At 50.9% G+C, this 15,278-nt stretch overlaps 5 protein-coding genes across 5 annotated transcripts; 4 read left to right on the forward strand and 1 right to left on the reverse strand.

Annotated features, from left to right (window-relative positions):
* Positions 1–153: 153 nt before the first annotated feature.
* Positions 154–2,265, forward strand: QC761_0096380 (uncharacterized protein; the record flags this gene model as incomplete). The annotated part of the gene is made up of 1 exon (XM_062873029.1): positions 154–2,265. The coding sequence occupies one exon, from the start codon at positions 154–156 to the stop codon at positions 2,263–2,265; it is 2,112 nt and encodes a 703-aa protein (XP_062729845.1).
* Positions 2,266–3,115: 850 nt separating this feature from the next.
* Positions 3,116–4,552, forward strand: QC761_607555 (uncharacterized protein). The gene is made up of 3 exons (XM_062881186.1): positions 3,116–3,348; positions 3,531–3,912; positions 3,969–4,552. The coding sequence occupies exons 2-3, from the start codon at positions 3,682–3,684 to the stop codon at positions 4,254–4,256; spliced, it is 519 nt and encodes a 172-aa protein (XP_062729846.1). The 5' UTR covers positions 3,116–3,348; positions 3,531–3,681; the 3' UTR covers positions 4,257–4,552.
* Positions 4,553–4,868: 316 nt separating this feature from the next.
* QC761_607560 (uncharacterized protein) lies at positions 4,869–5,735 on the forward strand (the record flags this gene model as incomplete). The annotated part of the gene is made up of 1 exon (XM_062881187.1): positions 4,869–5,735. One exon carries the CDS (start codon positions 4,869–4,871, stop codon positions 5,733–5,735), a length of 867 nt encoding a protein of 288 aa, XP_062729847.1.
* Positions 5,736–6,970: 1,235 nt separating this feature from the next.
* QC761_607563 (uncharacterized protein) lies at positions 6,971–7,965 on the forward strand (the record flags this gene model as incomplete). The annotated part of the gene is made up of 4 exons (XM_062881188.1): positions 6,971–7,041; positions 7,107–7,514; positions 7,613–7,701; positions 7,725–7,965. The coding sequence occupies exons 2-4, from the start codon at positions 7,236–7,238 to the stop codon at positions 7,963–7,965; spliced, it is 609 nt and encodes a 202-aa protein (XP_062729848.1). The 5' UTR covers positions 6,971–7,041; positions 7,107–7,235.
* A 3,413-nt stretch (positions 7,966–11,378) lies between these two features.
* QC761_607570 (uncharacterized protein) lies at positions 11,379–14,744 on the reverse strand. Its single transcript, XM_062881189.1, has 3 exons — positions 13,453–14,744; positions 12,718–13,398; positions 11,379–12,654 (listed from the first exon to the last, which is right to left on the reverse strand). The coding sequence occupies exons 1-3, from the start codon at positions 13,484–13,486 to the stop codon at positions 11,573–11,575; spliced, it is 1,797 nt and encodes a 598-aa protein (XP_062729849.1). The 5' UTR covers positions 13,487–14,744; the 3' UTR covers positions 11,379–11,572.
* Between the last annotated feature and the right edge of the window lie 534 nt (positions 14,745–15,278).

A 15,278-nucleotide genomic window follows, 5' to 3' on the forward strand; every position in this document is an offset into this window, starting at 1 on the left:
CTGCGGCGTGGGAATTTGCCACGTGTGGTTGGTCAGGAGTAATGTAGATTAGGCAGGAAGCGAGGATCAACAGGCTGACAGGCTCCCTCTTCTTTGATCATTTACCTTTGCGTTTTCACAGAAACACATTTCGAGTTGCTTGTAGCCGCTGCAATGGTTTCTCCCAAACCCCTCGTGGATGATGGTCCAAAAACACAATGTGACCAACTCCTCGCCCTCCTCCTCTCCACCCACCGACCCCGCCCCCACAGACAGCATCACATCCTCTGGGAAGCAGCCGTCACCCACGCCACCAAAAAAGACTGTTCCCTCTGCAAGATCCTCACCGACGCCCTGCAAGTCTGGTTCACGCCCTCCCAGCTGAAATGCGTCCAGCTGCAGGTCATGCTGATCATGCAACAGAGCAGTGAGAAGCAAGATCGGTTGCTGATTCAGTTCAGAACACCGGCGAGGGTGACACCCTGGACGGAGGGGCAGACTGTTAACTTCTTTGTGGATGATGGGTTATGTGGGACTGGGGGGTGGAACTTGATGAAGACCCCGGCTGCCTTGAACAAGGAAAGTTTCGCGTGGGAAAGGAAAGTAGAAAAAATGAAGGCGTGGCTGGGGCGGTGTCGGGCAAGTCATGAGATGTGTAGGTCTTATGGGGGTGTGATGCTTCCTGAGGGGGTGACGGTATTACCGAGCAGAGTGCTGGATTTGTTACCTGGGAATGGGGGCGTGAGGTTGTATGAATCGAGGGTGGGGGAAAGGGGGAGGTATGCTTGTCTTAGTCATCGGTGGGGGAAGTGTCAGCCGCTTACCACGACCCGGGCGACGTTGGGGGATTGGAAGGAAGGGTTGCCTTGGGAGAAGATCCCGAAGCTGTTCCAGGATGCGATCGACATTGCAAGGGAGCTGGGGGTGAGGTATCTCTGGATTGATAGTCTTTGTATTGTCCAGGATGATGCGGAGGATTGGTATAGAGAGTCAAGGAAGATGTGCGCGATTTATCAGAATGCGGTTGTGACTGTAGCTGGCACGGCGGGGTTTGGGTGTGAGGATTCGTTGGTTCCGACGAGGGAGAGGACTGTGGCTGGAAAATTGAAGGATGGGACGGGTTATAGGTTTGAGGTTAGGTTGATGGATAAGCATTTGAGTGGGTCGCCGAGTCATGTTCATTTTGGGAAGACGCTGCTTGGGAGAGGGTGGGTTTATCAGGAGAGGCTTTTATCTCGGAGGATCATACACTGTTGTTCGGATGAGTTGGTGTGGGAATGTATGGAGTCGGTGGAGTGTGAGTGCCCTGAGGGGGTTAGCTGGCTGACAACCGCGGATCGATCTAGGCTGGAAATCAAGGCTATTCAGACGCGGTTGCCAAGGGAGGCGCCGGTGTCGGAGCAGCGGAGAGTCTGGCATGATATGGTCAGGGCTTATACCGCGCTGGATTTGACAAAAATATCGGACAGAGCGGTTGCTATTCTCGGACTGGCAGTAGAGATACAGCATTCAAGGAAGGGATTGTATACCGCGGGACTATGGGAGGATAGCTTTCTGTGTGATCTTGCCTGGCATACTGGGACGGCAACTCGAAGGGGGAAAAGGCCGACGGATCCTAGACCAAATAGGGATACGACAAAAGCTCCTACATGGTCTTGGCTCTCGGTTGGTACATGTTGTGAGTATTGGTCTCGATCGGATCTCGGGAATGGGGAGCCATGGTGGGAGGATAGCGGTACTGTTGTCGAGAAGATTGAGCTCCCTCCGTATCATACGCTTTCAGCTGCAGCACAAGGTCTGGGCTTGGTTCATATGATTCCTGCCACGAATCTCAAGGTGGATGGTGGCACCAGCAGACTGACCACTCATGGTTGTCTGACGCTCAAGGGGAACTTGCTGGCTGGAACATCCAGTCAATCAGTGCATAACGACACACTGGAGTGGGCGGGCTGGTTCCAACGTAGCTTTGGGATCGATCTTAATCTTCAAGAATCGAGAGCACGTGGGTTCCTTGATATTCAGACCACAAACGAAGAGCCTATCATCCGACAGGGACAGGCAGTGTTTGGTATGCCGCTTGGTACCAGTATCGACACTGAAGGGATTCTGGATCCGATATATCGGTATCGGTACCTCCTGTTGTTGGTGTTGGTAGATGCCGATGAGCAGTTGTATGAGCGGGTGGGGATGATTGAGCTGGCCCATGGCGATTATCAGTGGAAAGCACCTGCGTGGTGGGATATTCCTTTTGAGGCCGGGACCATGACTACTATCAGAATCATTTAGGACGCTTTTTGATAGTGAGCGATGTAATGGAGAACAAAGAATGGATTCTTTTAATTAGACCTCTTTCGTGATAGTGCCGATTACTCTGATTGGAATGACCGTTGTTGGCTTGTCCGATTCTGTCCGACAATGGTGACTTGAGAGAGAAGCTTGCTTAACCTTCATGTGTGATAACGACGGAGATGGGCCTTTGTCTGGCGGATTCAATAGTGAAGGATGCTCAACGTCGAGAACCAAAGCTGGATCAAAATAATGAGAAGGGCTGTTGACCCGAGGAGCAGAGAAAGGCGCGTCACAGCCAAGAGTAAACACGGCCTCGTTCGCAAAGCCCATCTCACCTGGCACGAGCCTTTAGGGAGCTGCCATAAACAGAGCAACTGCCAGACGATAACAGCCAATGGGAGCAAGGCCCAACACCTGTCACCTCTTAGACCAACTGTCGGCATGCCAAAGGTATCAAAATCAGAGCAGTCACTTGGTCAAGGTGTCAACGCTACTGTCAAGGGTTGCGCCACCTCTAGAGACTGCGGGTTCAATTCCCGCTTGCAACTAGATGTTGCAGGTTCAAATCCTACAACCAGCAATTTTCCATGGCATGAGGGATGAGGGCTGTGATATTGCATAACTGGTGGTTACGACCTACCTAACCGCGGTATACGTCTGTGGGATTGCTGAGTAGACTGGGGGTTTGACCATGACTTCCACTTCCTTTTTGCCATCCAGCTAATCAAAACTATCAATAGCCCATGACTTATGGGCTGAGTGATATGATTAGCAGTTCATATATTTTTATTTATTTTATCATTCTTTTTCCTCTTTTCTTGTGTGCTTTTTCCAGGCGGAGCAGAAGGAAGGACCTATCGCAGATTGAACTTTGCGCCTGCCCTGTTGGTCGCATGGCACCTTCCTGCCTTTTCTGCTCGCTGCTCTTGCTGAGTCAATAGCTTGAAAACTTTCTGATAATCGTAAATAATTGGCAGGATATTTCTTCAACATTCCATCCCCCATCTTCACCATCGCGCACGCCGTTTTACTATCTCAAAACGCCTTCAAAACAAACTCGAACGCCTCTTCATTTCAAGGGTATGTGTTCAATCTTCTTCTTCAGGTCTTATAATGATAGTTTGACGCGTCCAAACGATCATTTGAGGTGTCACTATGCGACTTTGAGGCCTCACGTCTATCTTCGAGGGGGTTGATTTGCAAGCTCAGGGCGTCAAGATGTAGAATTCAGGTATAGAAAGCTAAAATTGATCCCTCAGCAGATACCAAAGATGTCTGTCATCTCTCTAAGCGGCGTCGAAGCTCAGCGGACTGGCCTGGCCTGGCCGTGACAATGTCTTGGTCAGACGCAGTTGGGACCACAAAGTCGAGAAGATACTGGCGGAGTTGAGGGTGCCCACGGGCAAAAAGCACATGGTGAAAGCGATCACCAAAATGGTCGAGGAGGCGACCGATTTCGCTCACAGATTGCGCGACGAGCCGGAGGACCACTTTGGCTTCGTCGAGATGTTCGGCGCCCACTCACGCCTGGGGGTTGCGCTCGCTCGTGTGTCGCCCGCCGTTGTGCAGGTGTTTGAGAACCTTTTCTTCGGGGTTGTGATGGCTCGCCATCGGTACTTGGAGGATTGCTTCGAGTACGACAAGGTATGTTGCCATTGCAAGGTTGAACTAAATCAATTGCTAACACCTTGTGTTGACAGGAACCCGTCAAGGAGTTCCAGCTCTCTGCCCTGGCCAAGGCAATTGACCAGTTCAACGGGGCCGTGAGGGGCTTTTGGTCCAATACCGAGCTGGAGCTGTACATGAACGAGGCGGCGGACGATGTCGAGATCTTTGATGAGGAAGATGGCGCCACTACTGGCGGCCAGCAAGATGCGGAGATGGAGGACGTTCGTGCTGGTGTTGAGGGCATGATACTCAACAATACGCAGGATGTGGAGATGGCGGATGTTAATGCTGCTGGTGGTTCGTTTAGAGATCGCATTTGATGACACATGGTTCTTTCAGTTTCAGCATTGGCATTGTTTTGCTTGATGGTCTCTTTTCGTTCCAGGCGTTCATTCGGGTTCACAATGGGCAGCATATTCTGGAGTTGAGGCATGGCTTTCTCTGTCTTTGGCACCAGATTGGTTGGCGCGCTAGGGATAGGAGGATTGTTTCATTGCTATGAGTTTCAGGGGGCTTTGACTTCTCAGGCTAGCACATCAATCGATTGCTGATGCAGCCCCTACCTTGATCCTTTTACTCGTCAAGCAAGTGAAATCATGTCGTGTCACCAACCCCTAATGCCCAAAGTAAACATTCATCCACAGCAACGCAACCGGCTGCATAGTGGAACTCCGTTACAGTGGGGCCGCGCATCTTCTGGCTGATGTCGGGTCATGCCGAGCGGCTGTTCCGGGAAGCGAAGACGCATGCCACAGCGTTACACTAATCCACAAGCCACACTGTATTTTAACCCTCCCTTGATCCCTGCCGAGACATGCTTTTTTCCTATCTCGTTTCACACCAAATCCCTCGTTTCTTTTCCACAATTATCGTTTCAAATCATCACCTCCATCCATCTTTGTGTTTACCTTACCCCCTGAGTCTCCATAACAATGACGTCATCCCCCACCGCTGCCCCCTTTTCCCTCACCAAACACCTCCTCTCTCTCGAACCAGAGGAGTTCAAAGCCGCGACTCAACACCCCTTTTTGCTCGCTGCAGCAAAGGGGACGCTCCCCAAAGATTTGTTGAGTCATTGGCTGGTGAATGACCGGTTGTATATCCATGCTTATATCCGAGCTGCGGGACAGTTGCTCGCTAGTCTGGAGCTGCCGAAGCATTTACCTGGGGTTGAACAGCCGGGGGAAGAGGATGAGGCGTTCGAAGTTAGACTGGTGGATTGGCTGATTGAGGCTTTGGGTGCGGTGAGGAGGGAGGAGAGGATGTTTCTTGAGGTTGGGGAGAGGTATGAATTGGTGGATTTTGTGGGAGTGAACTCGAGGGAGGTGGGGAGGGTGAAGGGGTTGGGGGTTATTGAGGGGTTGTTTAGGGATGTTGGAAGGAAGGAGAAGGGGAAGGGGTTGGGGGCTTGGTTGTTGGGGGCGGGGGGAGGGGAATTGCCGGTGAGTGAGAAGATTCCTTGGTTGGAGGGGGCGGTGACGTTTTGGGGGACGGAGAGAGTGTATCTTGAGGCTTGGAGCTGGGCGAGGGGGCAGCAGGAGGAGAGGCCTAATGGAAAGGAGGATGAGGATGGTGGGGCGTTGAGGAGGGAGTTTATTCCTAATTGGAGTAGTGATGAGTTTAGGGGGTTTGTGGAGAGGTTGGGGGTGTTGATTGATCAGGCTGTGGAGAGGGAGATTGGGATGGTGGGTGAGGATGGGCAGAAACAGGAGGAAGTGAAGAAAGAAATCTTGGGGAGGGTGGAAGGGAAGTGGAGGACCTTGTTGGAGGGGGAGAAGGGGTTTTGGCCGGATGTGTGATGGTTGAAGAAGCATGTGCAAACTCTAGTGTTTTATTTTCTGGGAGACGCAGCTTCGGATTCCCTTTCGCCACTTTGTACAGTAGAATAACAGACATCGAGTGGACTGCTTATCCCTGATTCAAACCTGCCGGTTTTCCTGAGTCTGTTTGGGCCTTCTGGGCAATACACTTTCTAAACCAAGGATTTGGAGTGGTTACGTCTATCCGTATACATTTCATCGAACTGAAACCCAGTCCCAATGATATTCAAGGTCCCAGTATCAAGGGACCCACCCTCTGGGCCTCACTCACACTTATAGCCTCTCTACTATTCGAACTCAAAGAGCACGACAGTCTGTTGTCTCGCACTATAAAATTGGGCCAGGTTTTACATAGGGCATTTGGCGATTCTAGTCCTCCGGCTTTGCTTACCACCACTCGAGTTTCCTTCTAATGCTGGTTTGTGGGTAAAATAGACATCCAAATCACTGTTGTTTACGTTGCCAGTGCCATGATTGAGCTGATGATTGAGCTGGCAAAGTTTAAAGCGCTCTACAACCAATGGCTCTTGGTCGTCTGGTCGTCTTGTCATTGGTAACAAAGCTGACAGGTGGTGGGATGACATCGTGCCCATCTTAAAGCCTGAGGAAGGAACTGTCTGTGCTTAATCAGCGGTTAGAATGCTACACTTGCGGAAGGAGCAACTACCCCTAATCAACAACAGCTCTGCAGTACCTTCATCAATAGCACAACCGTGTTTGGCCAAGTGGTCTAGTTCTCTCATCGAGTGCCACCGCTAGGCTACGGACACGATGGGTTCAATCCCCATGGTGGGCGCTCTCTATCGAAACTGTCGATTTCCTGGTTGCTTGACTCCTATGTTCGCTTCCGCTTTAGGCCCCCTGAGGGTTGTAAGTCTAGGGGATAGCCAACACAGTACTTTCATTTTGTGTTTATTTCTTTTGTAAAACAATCACTTCTTTTTGATCTAACATGTCATGAAAATTGATTGAACCTCAGACGAGTCTCAGTCCTCAGTACTATGTCTTAAGATATACTATAGTAGAATTGATATGAGCCGCTGTGTCGCACCTTTTCTTTAAACAAAGTTGCAGGCAGAGGCTAAATTGCGAAGTTGTGACTGTTTGTTTTGGTTTTCTGCCCCCCTTATTTGCCTGCACATGACTTGCACTGCCGATGAAAAATCTCTTGCTCGCGATTTTCAAATTCAAAAAGTCTCCTTCGCAAGCCAACTCCCGACCTCGACCACACGGTCACCACCGCCCTCGCTCACGCCCGCAATCGTTTGTGAACGAATTTTGAGAGGTATGCTCGGATGAAGAATGTAACTTATTAAAATTTGAAATTTGAAATTGACAAAAAGAACTTAGTAAGATCGATAAGATGGCTACCCAACTCCGTCGTTTGCTTCCCAACAAGGGATTATCCTGGTCTCAGGCGACGTAGCCTTGGGAAAGACCAGACGCGACAGGTCCGTGGTCAACACACTAGCCCAGGTCATGCCTCTCGACAAGCAGAATGTCCGGGGGTTTTTGTTGAAGATGGTAGAGTTCGCTTTGGGGATGGGGAGGTGGTTGGTTGAGCAGCACGAGGATTCCTGCGCTCCTCCGGAGACGGTGGTGGAGATTGACCCGTTTTGGGTGTTTCAGGAAATGCACATGCATTTCACCCATGAGATGGGTTGGGAGAACGAGACGGACTACGCCTTGTTCATTTTGTTGTTTCAGGAGTTGATGTATGCCCGGGAGAGGTATCGGAACTGGTGGGACAGCACTCCGGTAAGTTACAATCTGTTTTGCAAAAAAATCAAAAGAAAAATAAGAAAAAGAGAGTTTTGTGCATGCATGATTAATCAAGTTGGGAACATTTTGTGCAGAGAACCAGCACCATGCAGGGTAACGGGTTGACCGACGGCTTGGACAAGCTGTATGTCGAGGTGCCGTTCTTCGCCCAGAATGAGCTGGAGTGAATTTGTGGGTGTCGGCGAGGCTGCGCCAGGACGAGCGTAAGGAGAGGGAGGCCGCGGCGTTGGACAGCGTGGCTGATGGCCTCCAAGCATTGGGGGTCGATCCCGCTGCTCCTCCGCGCGTGGAGTTTGAGGACGTGCGCCAAGCACTGAAGGATATGGATTTCGATGAGACCATGGAAGATGCGGAGGTTGAGGGTGAGGGTGAGGGGAAGGGTGATGGGTTGGAGATGGAGATGGATAGGATGGATATGGAGGAGTAAGGCTGCGGTCGGGCTGAAGGAAAACAGTAGACCGGGGGAACCTGAACCACCTACAGAACGGCTGAAGGACAACAGTGTAAACCCTTGGGCTGGCAACCCATGTCGGGCGGCGAAGACAGACTCTGTACCTCCATGTGGTGCCGCCTGAGAACCTGGGTCTTTGCGTTGGAGTTTTCCTCCGGACATCTTAGACCCAGAGCCAGCACAGAGACGCGAGCTGTCATCAGACAACTTGCCTAGATGAAGCCTCGTGGCTTTGGTGGGCAAACATTAAGTTGTCCTTTCATGCTACTGTATTTTCCCACCTCTTTCCCCGTTTTGTGTGGTCACTAACCTTTGTCACCTGCCAGTTCTCATCTTCAAACAAACCCGATTCCAAGACTTGTCCACCGATCCCTTCCATCAATGTCGCGTCCATTGCCTTTTCTCCATACCACGACACTCGATCTACTACCCCGGCCTAGTTGCCACTCGGTCGCTCCGATGATGCCAAGATACTCCGTCTACCCCCTTCATCATTTCTGCCGAGGGTGTCAGGAATACGACGCATCGCGTGGTCCACCGCGCCCAAGATACATAACACGACATTGATGCAGAGGGTGACGGGGTGTGGTTTACGGTGTGCACCTGTACATTCGGCTGCGCTCCTTGCGGAAGAGTTGAATGTGGGTTTCCATTTCCAATGCCGTCTATTCAGCATCCCTACAGCGGGGGTAACGTCTTAAGATGATAGGATCTGATGAGAGATTGGCTTTAGCTAGCCATGATGATACAGTTATTTAGCATTTGTGGTTATCTTCTATTGTTATTATAAGTGTTTCTTGTTTTTTATTACATGGTGATGCCTATGGCCACGTGGAGACTCTGTATCGTGTCACCGGGGTGTTACGACATCTCAAAGGACACAAATCCGTGCTGGAGAGGATTGCTGGAGGTTTGTAACAGACCGGCGTTGAGAGGACTGTTGCCAGGCTGATTGTTGACATGCACGGGCCATCTCTTTTGACAGCAAGACGGAGGGATGGTGAAATCGAAGAGCCGCACAACAAAGGACTGGGAACAAGACAGGCTGGTTATATATTATTGTCACCTATCATCATACTTAGCTTTGCTCACTTCAAGGGGTACGTGGGGGATGCGAAGTTGGAGGACGTCCGTCCCGGCATTGAAGCCGTGGACATCGATGGTTAGATGGGGTTTTGTGGGAGTTCTGGTCTGCGTGCCCTTTCATGGACTAATATGAAGAATCCACTCTTTCTTTGGGGTTGTTGAGGCTGATTTCCACTGCTGATCTTGTGCTCGGATTTATTGTAAATTTGTGCAGTCAATTACCACCTACCTGAGTCTTGCATGCACTTAAGTGATATTTCAATGCAGGGAAATCTTGAACAAATTAAGGATTTTATCTAGGAGCTACCGATTTGCAGTGCGGGTTTGGATCATCAAAGATTTGCAAGGTATCAGGTAGACTGACCTCTCCACAACATCCTCGCCCTTTTTCTTTCCCAATTGCCCACAGCAAACAATTTGATCAACATATTTTCGACGACCTTGGGCAGGAAGCCCCAGTTTTTAGAGCCAATCAACCCTGCTACCTATACCAAGGTTGTATTTTATCACCTTAACCTTGACAGGGTTGGAATTCTTTGAGTTTCAGCTCCAATCGGGACTCTGGAATTTTGTATCAGCAAAGCAAGCAACGCACATTTATTATGTTGACACGCAATATGTAAAGATGCCCAGGTGAAAGAGAGCGTCTTCCTCGTCACCACTCCTCTTTTACTGAATTATGGTGAAAAGCAGTGCAGCACTCTGCTACCAATATCAACTCCCCCAGCGGCGAATATTAGAACCAGTGGGAAGGGACATTACGATAAGGTATGGCGACATCGGACGCCACCACCAGTGCCATTTCCACTACCGAAGAACTCCAGGCCTTTATCTCTTCTAGTCCCCCCTCCAGAGAGCTGTACCTCGATCTCGAAGGCAAAAGTCTGTCCCGCCATGGAACCATCTCCATCATTACGATATTACTTCATCCGGAGGGATTAATTAGACTTGTCGACGTTCAACTCGTGGAAAACGCGTCTCGGACCGGAGACAAGACATATCTCAGTGGTTTGGAAAAGGCTATTCGACTCGATCTCAAATTGGAGTTTGCCGATCTCAACCATTGGACCAGTATCAACAAGGAGATGACAGGCCTGATGTCTTTTGGCATTTTTACAGTTTGACCACTGGAGGCCAAAACAGTTCAGTACTGCATCAATAGCGTTATTCACCTCCCCTCCTTATACGTTACGTACCTCATGATGATCAGCCTTCAGTGGTTAGCAAAGGTGAAGGAGGAGGGCTTTCGGCGGCTCGATGAGGCTCATGGTCTTGGGTATGACCCTTAATCGCCTATGAAGGCATGGAGGCCACGGGTATCAGGGATAGACCCGGCCCATTTGACTTTGGATGAGCAGTTTGACAGAGAGATGTTCGGATCTGACGACGAGGATTACCCCGATTACGCTGAAGATGACGAGCGCACAAGCTGCATGGATACCGTTGATGATATAGATTACTATTTGTATTACTCTAACTGATTTTGACAAGAAGTCTCAGGTTTCGTTTGCGGAGGATGGCCGGAGTGGCCGTTGGAATCAAATATGAGGTGTCCAGTAGCTCTAATCTAGCGTTTTTGTTCGGTGTTTCTTCGTCTCTCGCCCTGGTTCTGCAACCTGAGCTTTCACACCCAATGCTGTCACCGGCACGACAGGCGACAAACCAGCAAGATAGTTGGAGCGACTCCCGTTCTTGCTCCTTCCTGTGCCTTATAGTGACCAAACAGGACACACCTTCCATCAAGATCCAACACTGTGTTTTCCAAGTGGTTTGGGTGCTCCCTTCGAGCCCCATCACTTGTCAAAGGCGTTCTGAGGTTCGATTCCCGGAGTGTGACTTTCGTCCATGGTAAAATAGCTACATAAATGAGCGGGGCCAGTTCGCTGTTTGCCGAAGGGGGCGCCCATGTGTATGGGAGTGTCACATAGCCTTGCGAGGCTGGGGGATATTGCTGGACTGGGGCCAGTTCAACATGGTAATTCTTTTTTTGCTTCTCGATATTTTGCTCTCTTCTTTACTCTGCCGCCTCGAGAGTTCCTCCACCAGCACCTCTCTGTATCACCCCAGCGCTTCTCGTCAAAAAATCATTTGCACTGTAAACATGCTAATGACTGCACCCGCCTGCCAAACGCAGCGGCAAGCAACTAACCTTTCCACGTTTGCAACTTATCTTACCCGATCGAGCTTTAGAAGCCTTTGGCACCGTCGCCATCACAATCATGGTGGTGACGCCCCAGATCGCCAACTCCACAAACAAGGCTGAGTGAGATCTCCACCCCCGCGAAACCCACCCGCCGCGCTTGTGCGCCTCCACTCACTGCTTATTTTGACTTCCCTCAAGTTCTTACATTCCCATCAGCACGACAGCTCATCGCTAATGATTTCAACGTTACAGGCAGCCACCGCCAGAATGAAAGCTGTCTTCAATCATTGGTATTGCAATTGATCGCATTATATACACCCATCTCATCGCCCTCTACATCATAACAGGACTCCGCTACTCCCCATCGACCGACTGAACCCATTCCGACATGAGATCCTCATAATCCTCCGGCCCATACGGCTCTGTTGCCTCTTTTAACCACCCCGCCTTCCGATGAACTTTCAAACCCATATCCCCCACCATCAAATCCAAGTACGGCACCGCGTCAAACACAAAGTCCGGCAGCAGCGCGCCCTTCCCGGCCGGATACCTCCATTTGCCAAACCGAGCATGCAGTACCGTCTCGTGCTGAACCTCTTCCAGCGTCTTGGCCCTGCCTTCCCGATCCCTCTTCCCATCAACCGGCGGAATCGTCCTCACAGGCAGCTGGTCAGCAAAATACGCCGAGATCCACAACCCCTGGATATGCGCCATGATCATGGTGCTGAAGTTCATGCAGATACCCGCAAAGGCGATATCTCTTGTCTGCATGAACCTTGCTGAGGGTGGCACCATAAACCGGTACAGCGTCCATGGGGTCAGAGGAGTCGAAGGGTTGATCTTATCTGTCGTTGACAGACCCTTTGTTCCAAGGAGTGGCTTCAGGTTAGGGTTTTGAACTGGCTGATCCTTCAATCGCGGAAATTTACCGAGAATTTCCTTGTCAGCCCTTTCGACGGCTTCCTTGGTGAACAACTTTGCCTTGCTTGGTGTGTGAGGCAGCCCAATGTCTAGGTCGATTCCCTCGGGGAGAAACTTGACCGGTGGTACGTGCTTCCAGCCAGTCACACAGCACAGGGCATCAGCCGGAAGGTCTGTACCGTTGGATAGGTGGACCGTTTTGTGGGACAGGCCGGTGATGTCTGCAATGTGAACTTTGACCGTACCTTTGGTCAGAAGGTCCCAGAAGCTGGTGGGGTAGTTGTAGATGGAAAAGGACGAAGCGGTGAACATGGGGTGGCTCCAGGGCTTGATCTTCTTGAGCTCGGGGTGGGAGTCGTATTTGTTGAGCGTGATGACGTCGTTGCCGAGGACGGACCAGAAGACGTTCGTGATGGCGCGGCCGAGGGCGGTGCCGTGGTAGAAGTTGCGGAGCGTGTTGTACCCGTCGGCGAAGCCCCAGATGCAAGGGCTGAACCAGGTGAGCATGCGGGTGTCTGGGGGTTGCGACGTTAGTACGATGATGCACAAGAGGGGTGTGGTTGGTCGAAGACACATACTGACCAGCTTCTCTAGCCACTTCTTCAATGGAGTCACGTAGGGTGGTGCCATCCACACAGCACCATGGCCGCTTTCTCGGATCACCCAGTCCACGTGGATGCCCTTCTTACCGTACGCATAAACTGCATCCCAAGCTGATTTACTCCCACCGAAAACCGTCACCTTATGAGTGGTTTCGAGGGTATCGACATGCTGAAGGAAATCAGCACCATGGAACAAAGGCGCGCTAAACTGCTCTTGTCCATCAATATGAGGCAAAAACGGCTCAGAAGTCAACCCGGTAGCGACAATGAGCTTCTTTGCAAAGATCCTGCTCGTCTCGTCCTCATGCTCTACTGTCAGGGTCCAACCACCGTCCAGTCCATCCTGGTGTTCAGCAGTCACAACCTTATGACGGAAGCGGATTTTATCCGCGATGCCAAACTTCTCAGCATAGGCTTTCAGGTACTCGTGCACGACAACGCCTGGGATGTGGTCTCCTGGCTTCACACCGAATTGCTCGGTGGTCATCGGAAAGTCAGGGAACTGATATGTCCCAAGCATGTTGTTTGTTCGGAGCTCGGGGTAGAGCCGGCTATTGGCCCAGACACCGCCGACGCTCTCTTTGTCGTCGAGTAGGGCGAGAGTCTTGCCATTGTTGAGCTGGTGGTAGGTCTTTGCAGCGGAGAGTCCGGCGATGCCTATGCAATGCAGTTAGTTCCGGGTTGCGACACGCAGGACGGGTGGTGGCATACCTGCGCCTATGACCACGAGGTCGAGGGTTTCCATGGCAGAGGATTTGAGTTGCCCGTTGAGGTACTCGGTGAAGGACGGTGGGTGTTTGCTTCGAAGGATATTCCCTGAGCGCAGCAATGGTTGGAGGTGTGACCTCTTTGACCCTCGGACAACTCGGGCCCTGAATGCAGGTACGTCCGTTCCAAGTCAAAAAGGAAGGTTTCTTACTGTCTCAACGGTGGGTATGTGCAGTGCCGTGATCGGATTATGGCAATCGCAAGTTGAAGCCCTTCTTCATTGCTGACCCTGCTCACTGAAGATTTCTTTTTTTCAGGAACAAAATCACCAAGGGGCACGCTGCTGATGTGTGATCAAGGGAGCTGGTCCCGCGGTCTCGGCACATGCTCTTGAATTGGGACATATGTCCCCTGTTCTTTTATCAGTAGGGTTGCAGTCGGATCCCAGATGGGATGCCAGACAAAGAACCAACTGCATGTTCGGCCGTGCTTACAATGCATCCGATAGGCAGAGGCGAAACTCTCTTCCCTATTCACCTTGTCGATTTTCCATTCTGACCAACGAGAGGCATTAGAGAACGTGGGGAAGCTGACTGTGTCGTGCTGAGGGGCTTGATGCCAAGGCCAACATTCCATTGAGCTGTGAACCGCTTTGTGCCTAAACCTGGCTGCGATCGGCGGGGTGCAGCCCCCCTTTTTTGAGGTTGTTTCAGGGGTTCATCTTGGTTGTTCCTTGGGCCTGGCCAGGCTTTGAGTCTTGCAGTTTGTGGGGGATACCTTATCATGGTGTGGGGATGCTATCAAGGTGCGTAACAGTAAAGGTTGTCATGAGCTGCCAAAATGCATTGTCAGCTTGCTGCGGAGATTTCTTGAGGCTGGAACCAATAGCCTTCTCGTCGCATTCGATAGCGCATGTGGTGTAACAACTGGGAGGCTCTTGGGGGAGAGGGGGGTTGGGGTTCAGCAATGGAGAGTTGCCATATCATTGCAGGTGAGCAAACACATCATAAAGTAATGCATGGTCTCTCACGGTGCTACCGTTGAAACCGATATCGCCCCTTCAGGACTCTAGGGATTATCAAGGACAGCAAAACTTTCGCATCAAGGCCACCGTGCCAGCATCAGACACATGGAGAATCCTGTCAGGGCAATGATGACGTGCATCACTTACTGCTTTCAGTCCAACACCCACCATCCAGTAATTTCTTCCTTTCTTTTTACGTGGGGGGCTAACGGCGGCGGGCGTTGCGTGGGGTGTTTTACGAAATTCTTGACAAAGAGTGACGAGATTGGCGATGAAATCTGAAGAAAAGCAAAGGGAAGATGCCGGTCAATGTCATAGCAGACAAAGAAAGACCTGAGCGGTCCGTCCGTCCACAAGCACGTGGGTTTTAGATCTCTTCAATTGATCAAGTCAAATGCTCTTCCCTTCGGTGCTGCCGATGAAGAGTACTGTACCTTTCCGTCCCCACGTGGCCGTTCGGCTCAACCCCGCTGTGTTGAAGATACCCCTATCAACACTTCAGTAGTTGCTCCATGGAGATATTCTCGCTCGATGTTAATCCCCTCCCGGTGCAATACCTCCGTCGGCCTACCTTCCAATCCCATCCCGGAGACTCGTCGGAGATTTTCTTTTTCTTCAACGGCACACTGCAGCCACTGGTTCGCTCAGCTGAGCGGGTTTGCTGCTGTGAAACCGGATCACTTTACCACGTGCAGCCAGGACGAACATATTTAATGTTATAACCAAGGGAAACTTGCATGCGCCCGAAGAGAGAAGGGAATTGCTTTTTCTTTTCTTGGTGGTGTTTCTACCCGTCAACGTGATC

This window comes from Podospora bellae-mahoneyi, chromosome 6 (genome assembly GCF_035222275.1).
Source record: "Podospora bellae-mahoneyi strain CBS 112042 chromosome 6, whole genome shotgun sequence".
Classification (NCBI taxonomy): Eukaryota; Fungi; Ascomycota; class Sordariomycetes; order Sordariales; family Podosporaceae; genus Podospora; species Podospora bellae-mahoneyi.

Coding starts and splice junctions, on each gene's coding strand:
- QC761_607555 (XM_062881186.1), top strand. CDS start 3,682: ATGGTGAAAGCGATCACCAAAATGGTCGAGGAGGCGACCGATTTCGCT. Junction 3,913..3,968: donor ATTGCTTCGAGTACGACAAG/GTATGTTGCCAT, acceptor TTGTGTTGACAG/GAACCCGTCAAGGAGTTCCA.
- QC761_607570 (XM_062881189.1), bottom strand. CDS start 13,486: ATGGAAACCCTCGACCTCGTGGTCATAGGCGCAG. Junction 13,399..13,452: donor CCTCGTGGTCATAGGCGCAG/GTATGCCACCAC, acceptor TGCATTGCATAG/GCATCGCCGGACTCTCCGCT. Junction 12,655..12,717: donor GTGGCTAGAGAAGCTGGTCA/GTATGTGTCTTC, acceptor CGCAACCCCCAG/ACACCCGCATGCTCACCTGG.